We start from the raw sequence: 15,810 nt of genomic DNA on the forward strand, positions 1-15,810 counted from the left end.
GGACCTGGGGCCCTGGAACTACATGAGTCAGTTGATCTGTGACCATTTTTGACCTACAAAAAGGGTGATGTCTTATAGTTCAACGTAATATTATAATTATCATCATTTGGTGACCATTTATGGAGTGCTGATTATGAAATAACTTTAATAGGTCCTAAATGACCAAGCTAGGACTCAAATACTCTCAGATGTCTGTGCCCCTGCTGAAAAGCTGGGTGCCACGTTGCCTCTCACCTATTTTTATTGAACCCTCCTCATCTTCTGGCCTCTAGGTAATAAAGCTAAAGATAGAAACTTTTCCTACTTTTCAAACTTCACTGTGCCCCCTCAGAATACGTGAGAAAATGCAGCCAGCATCTCCTGGAAGATTAGGAGGGCAGTAAGATTCCGTAGCCACCTTCCGGCTGACATTTGAGCCCTGCTTTCAGCACGGTCAAGCCTTTCGGAGGCAGCCAGCGTATGGCTTGTATCAAACTCTATATTTAGGAAGAACAACTGTGAGCTATGACAGGAATTCTCTTTAACACTTAGCTTTAAACCGAGTTCCCCTCCAGCCCAGAGCCAGGAGCAGCTCTCAATCCCGGGTGAGGCACCGAGCACTTGAGCTATTTCAGCCACATGCAAAGCATCGGAATTGAGATCGCAGCTCAGAGGACACCAGGCATCCCTTTCACCTTCTAAGGAGCCTTGTATTCTTGCACCTGGCTGCTTGGGACTCTCCTTAGGCAGTAAACAAATACACAAAGCAGGTAAGCAGAAGGACGAAGCTTGGGCAGCCTAGCATTCTGAAGGAGATTTCCTTGATACCTAACTTGAAGTGACTACTATAACTTTGTAGGCTTGTAACCAGTGGGTGTGTAGCTTCCTTGAAAATTCACTGCTCATGGGTGATATTGCTGCTTCTGTTTTATAAATTGTGTGTGTGTGTGTGTGTGTGTGTGTGTGTGTGTGTGTGTGAGAGAGAGAGAGAGAGAGAGAGAGAGAGAGAGAGAGAGAGATGTTGAAATAATATTGAACTAAAAGTAGTTTGTATTGATAGTGACATTAAGTAAATTTCCACGGTCCGGGTTTGATGACTGTGATCCTGAATATTATGTCATTTTGATTCTTATGGCCAGGGTTACAGTTGGCCAGCTGCAGACTGATTTGGGCTGTAAGCCTAGAAATTATCAGAATTTGGGGCAGAGAAAAGCTAGCTCTTTAGTTTACCTAAATGCAAATTACTGCCAGAGTTGTTACACAGTTCAAGTTGAGAATGCTTTTCTCATCTCCCTAAGCGCCAGGCTTGGGCCTCAATGACAGAATTCTATCAACGTATAGATCGATAAATACTCCAGACCCATCTTTGAAAGCCCCACGTTAGTCACAGTGTTTCCTGTACCCAGCAGGGTAGGAGTCAACACTCCTGTCTCTTCGTGGGCACCAGGTTCTGAAATGTGGGAACACTAAGTGCTTCTTCCCTCTCAGCATTATTTCAGGCAAAGTGAATAAGGAGTTAGTTCAGACAGCTGACCATCTTTCTACCCCCTTCTCCGAATTATTTTTAGCTGCGAGACAGAAGACAATTCCCTTTGGGATTTCACTTTTGCCATTTAATTGACCTTTTAAAAGAACAAACAAAATCCCTTCTTTGCAATATTGATTTACTTTCCTCTGAATCCACTCTTATTAAATTAGTGATATTAATGTTGACAAAATTTTAGTGAGAGCCTTGTTTAGAAGTCATATATTAGGTGCTACCCAATGAAAAACCAGCAGAGGTATTGTACATGACTCGGTATACAGACCATTAAAGGTTCCTCAATGCTTTGCAGAACTGCCAGGAAAACTCAACTGTGCTAAACTGGCAAGCATTTCCATTATAGTATATAGGCTTTGCAAAAGACAATACCCGCCTTGTCAAACTTTCCGTGTTTCCAAATTGTAGCCAGAACCAGGAGATACAATATCAGAGTGCTATAAAGAGTACCTCTTTGTATGAAAAGCAGTGGCCCCAGTGTGAGTGGAGTTGCGCATCTAAGGGAGAGCTTTCGTGTTTTTGGTCCCGGACAAGGCACGCAGCTAAAGAAGGAAGGTGTATTCTCCACTCTGCATCCCTAACAGAGGTGAGTGCAGGGCCAGGGAAACAGCCAGGGAACACTGTCTATTTTTATTCATCAGTGTGCTTTGCCCTGATTTCTCCGAGAATAATGAGGACAGCAGGAGCGGCTGCAGAACTGATTTACACAAATGGTATCTAGCCTGTTTGCAAGGAATTAGAGCTGGGATCTGACCAACTTTTCAGAGCTATCTCTATCGCAGGCATATATGTTAAGAAGAAATTTGCATGCAGATGAGATTATACCAGTTATGCAGGCGATAAGGCGCAAGGGATAGCCATCTGTTAAACTTAGAGGTCCACAAAATACAAATCAATACAGTTCAGTGAAAATAAAAACAAAATCAGCTTAATTTTTAAAAAATTCAATGCAGTATAAAATAGCATATTCATTACCTGATTATTTTACATTTCAACCTGTTATTGTAATCACATAAAGAAATTCCCAATTCCCACACTTCAAATCAAGACATTTTTAAAAGTTCCCAAGTGATATCAGTTAAAATTTAGTTGTATATGCATAAAGTATACTATCGGCTGAGATATTAAAGTCCTATGCAAATTATTGCTTTGCATGACTTCTAATGGCTTTTGAAGAATAGAAACATTAAAAATTAAACTACCATGCTTTTCCTTTTGAAATTGAGCTGTGTCCTAGATCCAAAAATTAAAAATCCTTCATTGAGTCTTTGACATTGCAGGAAAGACAGCAACCTATTCGAAGCATATAGTAGAGCCAAATGCATTCCTGGTTGTTTAATTAGTTGTTGCTTTACCATTTTTTTAACCAAATTGAAAATAATTCTACCTAGACCCTTATGCATGGAGGCTATCTCTCTAAATAACCAAACATTCAGGTGAAACTTAAAAAAAAAAAAATCTCATTGTTTTCATGTGTGTGGCTCCAAAGACTATATAGTTGAATATACTAATTTTAGAGATTGAAAAATTATGTGAGTATATTGCTTCATATAATAGAGACTAAGACTTTGAAGATCTTAAAAAATGTAAGTTTTCCTAGAATTCTCAGATCTTTTATTGCTAAAGCCGGGGGTGGAGGGGTGGGGGGGGGAATGTCTGGCCCGCAGGCCATATAAGGCTGGCAAAATCAATTGGTTTGGCCCTGACAAGACAACTGCAGGTGGGATTCGAAATTGAATAAATATAGGAGCTTTTTCATAGCAACATACATTTATATTAAATAAATTACATTAGGCGAATGATGTTATAAATATCCAAATGGCCCTTGGCAGAAAGGAGGTTCCCCACCCGGCTCTCAAGTATTGAGGGGCATCACTACATCAATTCTTATGCTGTGCCTAAAGCTGTAGATTAGTATACTATAGTCCTAAAATGTCACTAGCTATAGGCAATGACAATAAAATAATAAATATTTGAGGTCAGATATTAGATGCCGACTTTATAGTTCACAAGGCATTTTCAGGAACATCATGTCATTTTGTTTGTTACCACAGCCTGTGAAACAGGTAAAATGTAAGGAAGTGGAAATGGACCCAGAGATTTTGGGTGACGTAGTGCAGGTTACCACAGGATTTGTGGCCAATGGCAACACTGCTCTCTGGGTGCGTTTCCTCACCAGTTAGCACATACACTTACACCAATCAATAACGTCAGTCAACCCATTGTATAGTTTCGGTTTAAAAAGCAGCATGCTTTTAATTCACTGAGTTTTTAACTTTTTCACTTGGTTCCATTGACATTTAATAGACCAAGCGACAACAACACTGGTACAGAGCTGGGCTGTTCCCTGTCCCCCCTGGCCCATTAATCCATAGTGACCACTAAACCATAGTCAGGTCCCAGGAGCTGAAAGAAAGCAAAACTCCTTTGGAAAGGAAAATCTACTACGTCTTGGGGGTCTGACATGGTCATGTAAGTTCTATTTGCCTTCTGGGCTGTTTTGTTAAAAGAAAAGAGGTGAGGCTGGGCTCTGTACACACAGGGGGAGATGCGGCCTACTTCCTCAGGTCACTGGGCAGAACAGACACGTGCAGAGAGAGCATCACAGTAGTAAGAACGAAGTGCAGGCAATTTCTTTTTGGATGTTCAACAGAAAGGAGGCGCTCTCATTTGACTGACGCATAGCCCTGGCAACAACTAATTCAGATCAAAAGTTCAGTTTCAAGCAGAAAGCTCCCGAGGCCCCAAACAAAGGTGTTTTATTCCCACAGCCTCTTTGCTTTGCTGCTCTTGGCAGGGGGGGCAGGAGGGCAGGGAAGGAGATGATAGCGCCTTTCAAGTTTCTGATAGCCTATCATTAGCATCAGGGCCGAGGCGTCTCAGCATTTCTGCTCCTGAATGATTTATCCAGAGCTCTCGTGTTCCCTCTCCCTGAGGCTTTAGGAAGGAGAGTCACTAAGTAACTTCGGAAACTGAGACTGAAAGAATATATGGCCAGTGAAAGGGGTGACTGCCCAGTTGAATAATGAGTTAAGTTCTAATTTATCAAGACCAAGAATCTGAATGCTGCCACCTCTAACAGTTTCTTACTTGTTTTTTTAGGGATAAGACTGCGTGAATATGTCGAAACAGCCAGTTTCCAATGTCAGAGCCATCCAGGTAAGTAGGCATATTTGTGTTTTAACATCAGCTCTGTGACTTCTAGCCTGTTTGCTTAATAAACCAGACTTTTTGCAGTGGTCTGACCCCGATGATTACCTTCAAGAAGAAAAGAAAGACTCATTTTAAGGTACACTTGAGAAAGACTATAAGGTACAATGAAAGAGGAAGAAGCTATTTTTAATTGTGCTGAATTATAAGACAATAAAAGTTTATGAATGAGAATTAACTGTTCTACAAAAAATGTAGTGTGTATGTTTTTTGATGTGTAAGTTTTTGATAGGCTCATTGATAGAAATTAAGAAATTCAATTTCCATTTTAATATCCAATTGAGTTTGTTGAGCCATCTGTTTAAAATACATCTTTCTGTAAATAATAACCTTTTCTTGTCAAGTGTTCTTCCCAAGGCTTGGGTATTTATCTTTTAAAGTACATATGCTATTATGTCTCAACAAGCCCTCCCAGCAAATGAATTCTTTGGTTGTTTCAACTGACAGTCACGCTCACAAAAAGGGGAGAGGGAAGCAGGCATTTGGGAACACAAATGCAATTATGAAGATAACATTCAATATTTGTTTTTACCAACTTGTTACTTCTCATAAGGGCTCTGTGTTTAACTCTCAAATGGCTCCCACATTGGGATGTTGACCACACGCTTTATTGTAAAATCCTATCTTTCCATCAGCATGGAACCATCTGTGCTTCCTCTAAAGGAACTTTCGGACATTTTTTTTTCTGGGCTTTTTTTATTACATCTTTTTTTAAAAAATAAATATATTTTTATTGATTTCAGAGAGGAAGGGAGAGGGAGAGAGAGATAGAAACATCAATGATGAGAGCGAATCATGGATCGGCTGCCTCCTGCACGCCCCACACTGGTGGTGGAGCCCGCAACCTGGGCATGTGCCCTGACTGGAATCAAACCTGGGACCCTTCAGTCCACAGACAGACGCTCTATCCACTGAGCCAAACCAGCTAGGGCTTTTCTGGACTTTTTTTGAAGACTGCAGAGCATGTGACAGTTCCTGAATATTTTGGGTCTGATGACCATCACAGCAGAAACATACTCATAGGCGAGTGGTGTTACTTCGGAGGGGTGTGCGTGTGGCCAGGTTGTGGGGTAAGAAATCCTGGTGCACACTGGTGGTAGAGGTGCGTGAAGGGACAGATCTTTACCTGTGGTGATTAATGCATAGCCTTAAATGGATGGACCTCTTAAGTGGCAACATCTACAACAACCTCTGGAAACGTGTCATAGAACAAACCACCAAGGAAGAGTGTATTGGCAAGGAAGGAGTCAACTTCACATGGCCACACTTGGCCCTCTGGTGTCCACCTAATGAGTCTGTGGCATAGCCTGACATTGGTAGTGACATTTATTTTACCTCCCAGATCTGTGGCCTCCTTGGGCCTTTGAACCTTCTCTTCACCCAGTGTGCACGGCTGTTAATGGCATGGGCTCTGAAGCCAGATTACTGGGGTTTGAATCCCTAAGCCATTTTGTATGGGTGTGGGATCAAGGGAAAACAACTTTACCTCTGTGCCTCCATTTCCACATCTATAAAATGGGGATAATAATGGTACTCACCACCTAGGGCTATTCATACAAGATGCTTAAAATAGCAAAATAAGCCCTCATTAAGTGTCAACCGTTATGATAATTATTTAGGAATGCTCTATGTTAAAGTGATGAGAGTCATGAAATTTGATTACTGCACTTGAAGCTCCCAAGGCACTAAACATAAATATCCTTTTTATTTTGTAGGACACAAAAACAGTGCCCTTTCAGGCTGCCTTTGCTTCTCTTCCTTTTAAAGCTGAAAGTGTGTTGATTTTTCTTCTTTAGTGCTTCCCTCAAATCGACACTGAAAATTCACCAGTGTTTTATCTAATAATTTTGACCTTGATATATTTTTAGCTTTGTAACATTTAAAAAAGTTGCTATTGACTGCTCTCAATAGCTGTTATTATACTGCATTTAAAAAAGTCCATCCACTCTACCATGAGTGGTTCCTTACGGATGTGGTATTGCCTCTCTCAATATATTTCATGCCACACAAAAACCCTAATTTAATGCACCTTCAAATAAAATATTATTTCTTGTGGTTAAAGAGGATCTGCACTATCTGATATTTTCCTATTTGTGCATTAACCTAAAGTAGGGTCCATTAAATAAAATGGGAAAATGGTTATGCTATACAAATGGCTTATAGTAGGGACATTATCTAGGGTACAGTGTTGTCTGGAACAAAGAGAAACTCCAGTGGATGAGGGAGCGCCCTGGTTGTGTAAATACCATTTAAAGATCTTAAGTGTTCTATTCAACACACTCTAGTTGCTTCTCCTTTTTATTAAGATCTTATCTCAAATTCAGTACAACTGTCATTTCCTGGGTGCATACTTTGTGCCAGGCACCATGCTAAGTGGAGGCTATGCAAAGATGAACTGATAGCTGATCCCTGTGTTGGAAGAGCTCATAGCTTCCACAAGTTACTAGCTGTGTGCTTTTGGGAAAGTTGTTTATTCTCTTTGTGCCTCGACTTCATCATTTGCCAAGTGGGAGGAAAATAACAGTACTGATCTCATAGGTTTGCTGTGAGTGTCAAATGAATTAATACATATAGATGCTTGGGCCAGTGCCTGGTTCATTATAATTGATTAATAACTATTACTCATTAATCATCATCATCATCATCATCATCATCATCATCATCATCATCAATGATCTAGTTCAACAGTTCCAAACGTGTGTTCCTTGGAAATCTAGTTTTATGGGATGTTATTATTTAAAGGGTTCCATGATAAAGTGTTTGAGAAACATTATGTTGAGCAGAGTTGAATAGGATCTTTACTGTGAAATTTCTCAGAGTGCACAACTTGCTAATGGCTTCATAGGTTCCCAAGAAGGTGGTAATATGTACAATGTTTTTAAAATATATTGGATCATTTTCATGAGTACTTGCAAGTTAGTATTTTGCAGGGCAAACTTCTGGAAATAATGACTTAGATCTTTATCTTGTCTGGATTGAACGAATCTTAGCCACTGTCAACCATACTTTTAACAGTCAGGCATTCAGGTAGCTGAATTACTTACTGCACCTATGTGCATCAGACAACATGGAGCCAAATGGTTATAAATCTCTGCCTGACCACTCACTCACTCTGTGACCTTAGTTTACCCTTTGGTAAAATGGGACAATCTTACTACTTAGTAAGATTATTATAGTAAATAAACAAAATAATGTATGATTTATAGCACACAAATTCCTTAAGAGATGGCTTTTGTAACTATCCAAGTAATGCAAGAATGGCCTTGCTTTCTCTTCAACTGGTTCTATCTGCTCCATGCTCTAGAATAAGAGGGAGGCCAGAACTAGAGCCACCCTTAGAGGAGATGTTCAGTTGTCTTTCACATATATACTGAAGAAGAGGTGGCCTTTGAATTGTAAGAGGATTGTATGTAAGCCTACATTTCTTTTCGGTTGCATTAATGAAATGTCATTTATGCCAAGGATATAAATATATCCCTAAGAAGTCAGTTGATCTTTTCATAGCCTAGAGGGGGCCTATGTCTCCAAAGCAGCTGATAAAAATCTATACCAGATGTGGGTAAATCTTTTCTCCAAAAAAACCCCCCAAAAAACAGAAAGTAAATATTTTGGGATTTGTAGATCATTGGGTCTCTGTTCCAACTGCTCAACTCTCCCATTATAGCACAAAAGCAGCCATAGGGAACACATAAATGAATGGGTGTGGCTGTGCGCCAATGAAACTTTATTTACAAAAACAGGTGGCAGGTTGGATTTGGCCCACAGGCTGTAGTTTGCTGACCCTGGTATTGTACGCTCCAGGCTGACTGTTATAAACTCCATTGTTTATGGGAATGGATTTGCAACCAAGGTAACGCCAGCACACCAGGCATAGTGGATCTGATCCCTTCAGATGAAAGAATTTGACATGACAGGTGGTGGGGAAAGCTAGAGCTGCCAGGAAATCTAATGCCATCAGCGATCTGCTTGGTGAATTTCTCTAATGAGACCAGTGACACTGGCCACTGGCAGCACCTGCCTGTCTTTCCCCTTCCTCTTGAACAAACTTCATTTGAAAACCACCATGGGCCTTCCCAGGGCCTCAGGCCACCCAGAGCCAATGTTCTCTTGGTCGTCACTTGTCCTTTCTCTCCACCATTCATCAAAGTAAGCTGAGTATTATTTGCCCTCTCCCATCAGTTCTGAGAGCTTCATGGTTAAATGGAAAAGAGTCCTGTGCCCTAGTCTTAGCTCTGCTCTCTAACTTTACTCCCCTGGTCCTCATAGTCTGCAAAGGGAGAGTGTTTCAAGAAATGACCTCTAAGCCTCTGTCCAGCTTCTAATACTTTATGAACTTCTTGAGAATAACTTCCAAGGTTTATTATTAGAATTATAATAATAGTAACAGGTCCTTCAGGGTTTACTATGTACTTGGCACAGCGCAAATGGGATTTCTAAGGATTATAATGAAAGGTTTAGAGAAGTGAAAGAACTCATGGGATCAACAGCTTGTAAGTAGGACAGTCGGGACCCAAACTCAAATTTTTTCATCTGGAAGCCCATGTTTGTATCAACCCTGCAACATTGATTAGCCTCATTACTTACCATCCCCGCCTTGGCACGGAGAGTGAGGATAGAGGAGTCGGTGCAGACCATCTAAAGGATAATCATAAATACTAATGCTATTTGAAGGACAATGACCATTTTATGGATGCTGGGTCCTCCCTTTTAAAGAGTTCAACCAACATTCAGAAGGTGTCAGCATTTCGATGAAGAAGCTAATAGCCTACACTCATTAAAGTAATCTTAAATGTAAGTTGGCTAGGAGTGACAAGTACAAAGTAAAGTGACAAAGAGACAAACACAGTCTCAAAATAGAAACGACCCTGGCTACAGAATCCCCACCTCTCTGCTTAATTGAATTAATCAAGCTGCTTGTAAAACTAAACCTAACTCCTTTATCATACATTTTAAAGGAATGATTATATGAGTCCTGTGTCATTAGTGAGTGCTTAGCTTCTTACTATGGGAAGTTTTCCATTGTTACTCAATCCATTTGTAGAACAGAGTATTTTGATGTCCTGACTGTTAGTACGTCTTTCTCTTCTCCACCCGTTATCATTGCTCTTCTACTCTCCATTGCCCAGGGCATAAAGACTTCATGGAAGAATAAAACAGCCTGACCAAAAAAAAATTTACAGACAGGGACTCTATGTGTCTCTAGTCTAGGATTTCCAGTGTGAAAAAGGTTTCAGGGGTATGACAATCCTTAGTACAAAGGAATAGACTATCACCACCCACGGTTGGTCAGTTAAACCAATACACTGATTAAACTAAAAAGGATAATAATACATACCTTCCTTTAATATTTTATTGAAATTTAAACAAAAAAAAAATAAACTTTCCTTTGCCACTTGTTTTCATGTAGAGTTAAGGCCCTTTCTTTGACCGTATCTACTGTTTTTTTCCCCCTTAGGCAAATTACTATAATGCATTGTTTATGATTTCTAATGCTGGACTCTAAGTGTAGCCAGAACTTGAATGTAGCAGTCTGATTCTAGGGGTTCAGTGCTACTTCCAGTTGGTAATCTTTGCTGCTCTAACCAGGGCTCCATATTGGTGGCATGAGGCAAGCAGTCAGATACTGGGTAAGAGATGTCATTTTTGAGGTTGACATTCACACACACTTCAGAATTATAACTGCCTCCAACCAATAGTGCACATTATCTTAATAGCTGTAGAGGACATTCTTGAAGTTTGCTTTTCCCTGGGTGACAAGACTACAGTTGAGTCATTCAGGAAATTATTGACGAGAACAAAAAGTGTTGAGAACAGAGAAAAAAAAAAGAAAGAAAACCTTTTAGTAAGAAACATCATGGGTGAAGAACAGCGTCTGAGTGGGAGTTTCTCAAGTTGAGTCAGAAAGTTTTGTATATTCTGAAGCCATTCCACACTTCAAGAATCCCTGAAGATGAAGGAGTTGTGCATTCTAATATAGAATTTTCGTTTAAAATAGGCTGCACTATATTTTAGTTGGTATGTATGTCTGTCTCTCTTAATGTAGGCTAATATACCAAATAGGAATCTCATTTTCTAATAGATTATTGAGGAAACACACCTTTTTCTGAGTCTTCAGTGAAAGATGCTAGAAATCTCAAAAGGCCATTTTCTGCTTGATTCAAAGAAGGACTGTGACTGTATGACTAGGAAAGCACAGAAAGAAATACGAAAGGCAGCCCTAAATTGTTTCCTCTACCCACCCATCGGAGAATGGCAAGGGGGAGGCTATAGATTCTGGCAGGAGCTGCTGGGGACCTTTGAAAATTAAAGATAAAATCAGTCGGGGGGAGGGTCATCTGAAACAAATGTGCAAAGGGAGGAAACTCCAAAACCTCAGCATTAAGAAGATAGACAGAGTTAGGACCAAAAGGGAGGGGGAGATAAGAGAACAATGGCCATGGCAAGAAAAGTGGGTTGGGATTGTCAGTACCCAGTGGCTGGCAGCTATCAGAATCCAAACCACTGGGGAAAGAAGATGTCGTTCCATTGTAAGTCACACAGGAGTGGCTGTGGAGGGAATATTGTTTCCAGAATCCTTGAGCTCAAAGCCTGGAGCCGAGCAGGAGAACAATACAAATAATTAAGGGAGTAGTGGAATTAACTTACAGGGAATTCTTTCTGCTTTTCTTCACCTGGTGAGATCAAGTGTAGTATTCATTTCACATCAGATAGGTCTATTATCAGGGAACTGTATCCTGTTCTGGCAAAAGATGATCTAGTAGATTTTTTTCCATTCCCAACTTCGAGGATGTAACAAATTATGTATAGCTTGGGAAAGTGATGCACTGGGTCTGCTGCGTCAGGGGCATATTTAAAAATAAGATGCACAAAACTCAAGGAGGGAAAATAAATCCAAGGAGATGTGTTACAAAAACAAACATTAAAACAAAAGAAAAAGCCGAAACCGGTTTGGCTCAGTGGATAAGAGCGTCGGCCTGCGGACTGAGAGGTCCCAGGTTCGATTCCGGTCAAGGGCATGTACCTGGGTTGCGGGCATATCCCCAGTAGGAGATGTGCAGGAGGCAGCTGATCGATGATTCTCTCTCATCGATGTTTCTAACTCTCTATCTCTCTCCCTTCCTCTCTGTAAAAAATCAATAAAATATATTAAAAAAAAAAAAAAAAAAACCTGCCTCCTTTACATTTATACAGATTCGATATAGAGAAGGAAGTCCAACCTTACACCAACTCCAGGTCATCAATGTTAGACTTTTTCTGTGTTTGTTTACTCTTTCATAAAAAGTAGCTCATATGCAAAACTCATTTTGAGTAGTAAATATCATACCTAATTTATAGACAGAAAAATGGAATCATTGAGAAGGTATTTTATTTGCAAACAGAAGTCAGTGAAAGAGACAAGAATATGGCACAACTGTCTAGCTAGTGGAATAAAAACAGAGAGCTACAAGTCTACATATTTCTTTTTTTAAAAAATATATTTTATTGATTTTTTACAGAGAGGAAGGGAGAGAGATAGAGAGTTAGAAACATCGATGAGAGAGAAACATCGATCAGCCGCCTTCTGCACATCTCCTACTGGGGATGTGCCCGCAACCAAGGTACATGCCCTTGAACGGAATCGAACCCGGGACCCCTCAGTCCGCAGGCCGACACTCTATCCACTGAGCCAAACCGGTTTCGGCAAGTCTACATATTTCTATCAAATTCAAGTTATAAGAAATTTTTCTTATGGCTATAATTTAGTCTATAATTTGTCCCTCAAATATCATCGCCCTACAATTATATTAATAAACTAGAGGCCCGATGCATGAAATTTGTGCAAGAGTAGGCCTTCCTTCCCGCAGCTGCTGGCACCGGCTTCTCTCTGGAATCTGGGACCCTGGCTTCCCTCATAGCCCCAGCTTCGTCCAGAAGGTCATCTGGAAGGATGTCAGATCTAATTAGCATATTATGCTTTTATTATTATAGATCATCTCTAACCATTTACAAGCACTCTGACACTCCCTTTAGTTGTACATTGATTGAATACTCGACACATTCTTAGTCTGCTTTGGATCCTGTCAATATTTGCTGTCAAAAAACCCATTTAGGTTCTTGGTTTCTTAAGTGATGCCTTAAAGATGAAAAAGTATCAAGTTAGTGAGTTAATGGCTCATTTTTCAATGTGCCTTTTCATTGATAACTATGCTGAATTATCTATTTGTGTGCCCCTTTCCAAGGCCATTTTCAAAGTGTAAGTTGCAATTTTAGAACAAGTTTAGAGAATTTTAGAGTGGCTAGAGCTTTGGTCAAGTGAAAGAGCTCTTTAGGAAAGGGTTTGATAGAGTAAAATGTCCGTCCGTCCCTTTTGTTTAGAATCCTGGATTTTCCTCGAACTGTTTGCGTGACCTTGAGAAAATAATCTAATCTCTTAGAGGCTCAGTTTCTTCTTATCAGTAAAATGAAGATAGTCCAAACATCAGAAGTTTATTGGAAGATGTAGGTGTTATGATGACGAGGCTAAATATTGCGGTTTGGGGGTGAATAAGATAGTTTGTGGTAGATGGGTGTGGGGGGAGTAGTTGTCCCAACAACCTTACCACCTGGTTAAGATGAAAGCTAGTCTCAAACCCAACTCTGCCACAACACAGACATCTGTTAAACACACATTTATTAGCAAGCAAGCATAAAACCATGTATACTGTCTGGCTGTGAGTTGGATGAAGCCTTAGCCCTTGTCCCTTTAAGTGCTCCTAAGGACTGACACCTTGCATAAAAGGATCACGTGAGCCAGGTGGGGATTCTATTGCCCTTACTTGGCAGCAGCCAACTGGAAATCCTCATTATCAATGGCTGGAGAGAGGCCTATTTTGGGGATCAGTCCTCGAGCTCTGCTTCTGAAGACACAAGCTACAGGCTTCAGATACTTACACTGTGTTCAGCAGGGTGGGGATTATCTCCAAAATATTTTAACCAATCTCCATATCTTAACCTCCTCTAATTTCATAAATAAAATCAATTTCTAATGCTCATTCCATTATTCCACCTGTTTTTTCACATTTTTTTTCAAGCAGAGAGGCCTCAGGTGTTGGTGGAGATATGGCTAACAGAAGTACTTGACGTAGCAATCCTGGGAATGTGGTCTTTGTGATATTTTACCACCTAACCACCCCAGAAGGATGAACTCCCAATTACAGAAATAGATATTCCTAGTGTTGCAGTTTAAACCAAAGTGCACATATATAGGGTGTCCCCCAAAATGTATACACTTACTTTGATTAATTATAAAGGCAGTATTTATTAAAATACATTTCACTTTCAAAATTGAGCTATCAGCTGTTAAAGTGTGTACACATTTTTGGGACACCCTGTATAAAATGCCACACACTCTATGCTAAAGTAGTTTAAAATAAATTCCAGACACCTTAACAATAGGCAGAGCAAATATTTTAAGTATATGTCAATACTCACCCACTTAGGGATGATCTATTTCAATGGCTGTTAGATTGGCTCCACAAGTTCCAAGGAACTGTTCATGGCCCTGAGCTTGGGGGAAGTAGATGGGGTTATGGGCTCCCTACCATCTCAACCACAGCAGTTCCACCTCCACCTAGTTTGCATTTTAGATTTGTTCACAATACTTTACTTCAAGGAAGGGTTCCATGCCAAAGATTTGAAAACCACTGATGAAGCCTAACATTCATATTACAAATGGGGAAGATGGGCACCAGAGCAGCTGTCACTTTTTCAAGTATAGATTATCTGTAGCAACTCCTAGCATTGAGCTCTTTTCACCACTATAAGCCACCCATGTACTGCCAGGGCTGACCAGCAGACCCTGAGCAATGGATGAATAGATTATCCTGACACAGCTTTTTGTGAAAGAGAGGCTAAGGGACTTATTTGGCTTTAGAAACCAAAAACAGCCCCAATTGCCTGCCTCCTTAGGCTTTTATTGTAACAACAGCTTGAACTAAAATTAACCTCTAGATAGAATCAGCAGGGTAAATATCCTTGAGAAAGCACATGCTTCTACAAGGTCAGGTCTTAAAGCAGCAGTTCTCAACCTGTGGGTCACGACCCCTTTGGCAGTTGAATGACCCTTTCACAGGGGTCGCCTAAGACCATCCTGCATATCAGATATTTACATTATGATTCATAACAGTAGCAACATTACAGTTATGAAGTAGCAACAAAAATAATTTTATGGTTGGGTCACAACATGAGGAACTGTATTTAAAGGGCCAGAGGGTTGAGAACCACTGTCTTAAAGACTCAGCATAGAGATTCTAGCAAAACACCCGGGGGGATAGGACTTGTTTGGGAAAGTCAAGGTAGGGGCTACCACCTTCAGCAAGGTCCCCCAAGAGGCCCCTGATCTTTAGGAGAATCCTCCTTATAGACTTTTCAACCAAGTCCCGTGCTTCCCCACAATGTACCATGGAGAGTTTACAGGCATGGCTAAAATTAATCTCTGAGCAAGAAAAGGTGGTATTCCCACAGCATGTCCTTTACCGATATATTGTCTTGGATGACTTTTACATGTTCCTTTACTGAAAACTGCAACCTACTATAGAACATACACACAGGATTAAATGGGTTAGTTCAGCAATCAAATCCTTCAGAAACAATGTTAACTTGAATTCATCATTGGGAAGATGTCCTTTATAGAAACTTAGTAAATGGGTCATGGTAGTGATGATCTAATCCGTTAACCTTCTTCCAATAGTACCTATCTGGACTTTACCTCTTTCACCCAAACTGACTATAGTAATGGAAATAGTTTTTGGTTCAGTAGAGATACTCTTTTGCGGGTCTTATACATTGTTTTGATCTTATTTCAGGACGCTAATGATATATTATCCAATCTGTGACATGTAATTATAAAATACTATTATTTTATGTCTTGCTAAGAAATAAGCCGAGGCTGGTTTGGCTCAGTGGATGGAGCGTCGGCCTGCGGACTGAGGGGTCCCGGGTTCGATTCTGGTCAGGGGCATGTGCCTGGGTTGCGGGCACATCCCCAGTGGGAGATGTGCAGGAGGCAGCTGATCGATGTTTCTCTCCCACCAATGTTTCTAGCTCTCTATCTCTCTCCCTTC

At 40.4% G+C, this 15,810-nt stretch overlaps 1 protein-coding gene across 2 annotated transcripts in view; it reads left to right on the forward strand.

Moving 5' to 3' along the window:
• Window positions 1-540: 540 nt before the first annotated feature.
• The window catches only part of SMPX (small muscle protein X-linked), a 54,197-nt gene continuing 38,927 nt past the window's right edge, over window positions 541-15,810 (forward strand). The window contains exons 1-3 of one of the 2 annotated variants that reach the window (XM_036305809.1): window positions 541-749; window positions 1,928-2,105; window positions 4,622-4,678. In XM_036305809.1, the coding sequence (XP_036161702.1) occupies window positions 4,640-4,678 (39 nt within the window). In that variant the 5' untranslated portion in view covers window positions 541-749; window positions 1,928-2,105; window positions 4,622-4,639. The remainder of the gene's footprint in view (window positions 750-1,927; window positions 2,106-4,621; window positions 4,679-15,810) is intronic. The other variant, XM_036305808.1, reaches the window with a different exon arrangement.

The sequence above is a fragment of the Myotis myotis genome, unplaced genomic scaffold (assembly GCF_014108235.1).
Source record: "Myotis myotis isolate mMyoMyo1 unplaced genomic scaffold, mMyoMyo1.p scaffold_m19_p_4, whole genome shotgun sequence".
NCBI lineage: Eukaryota > Metazoa > Chordata > Mammalia > Chiroptera > Vespertilionidae > Myotis > Myotis myotis.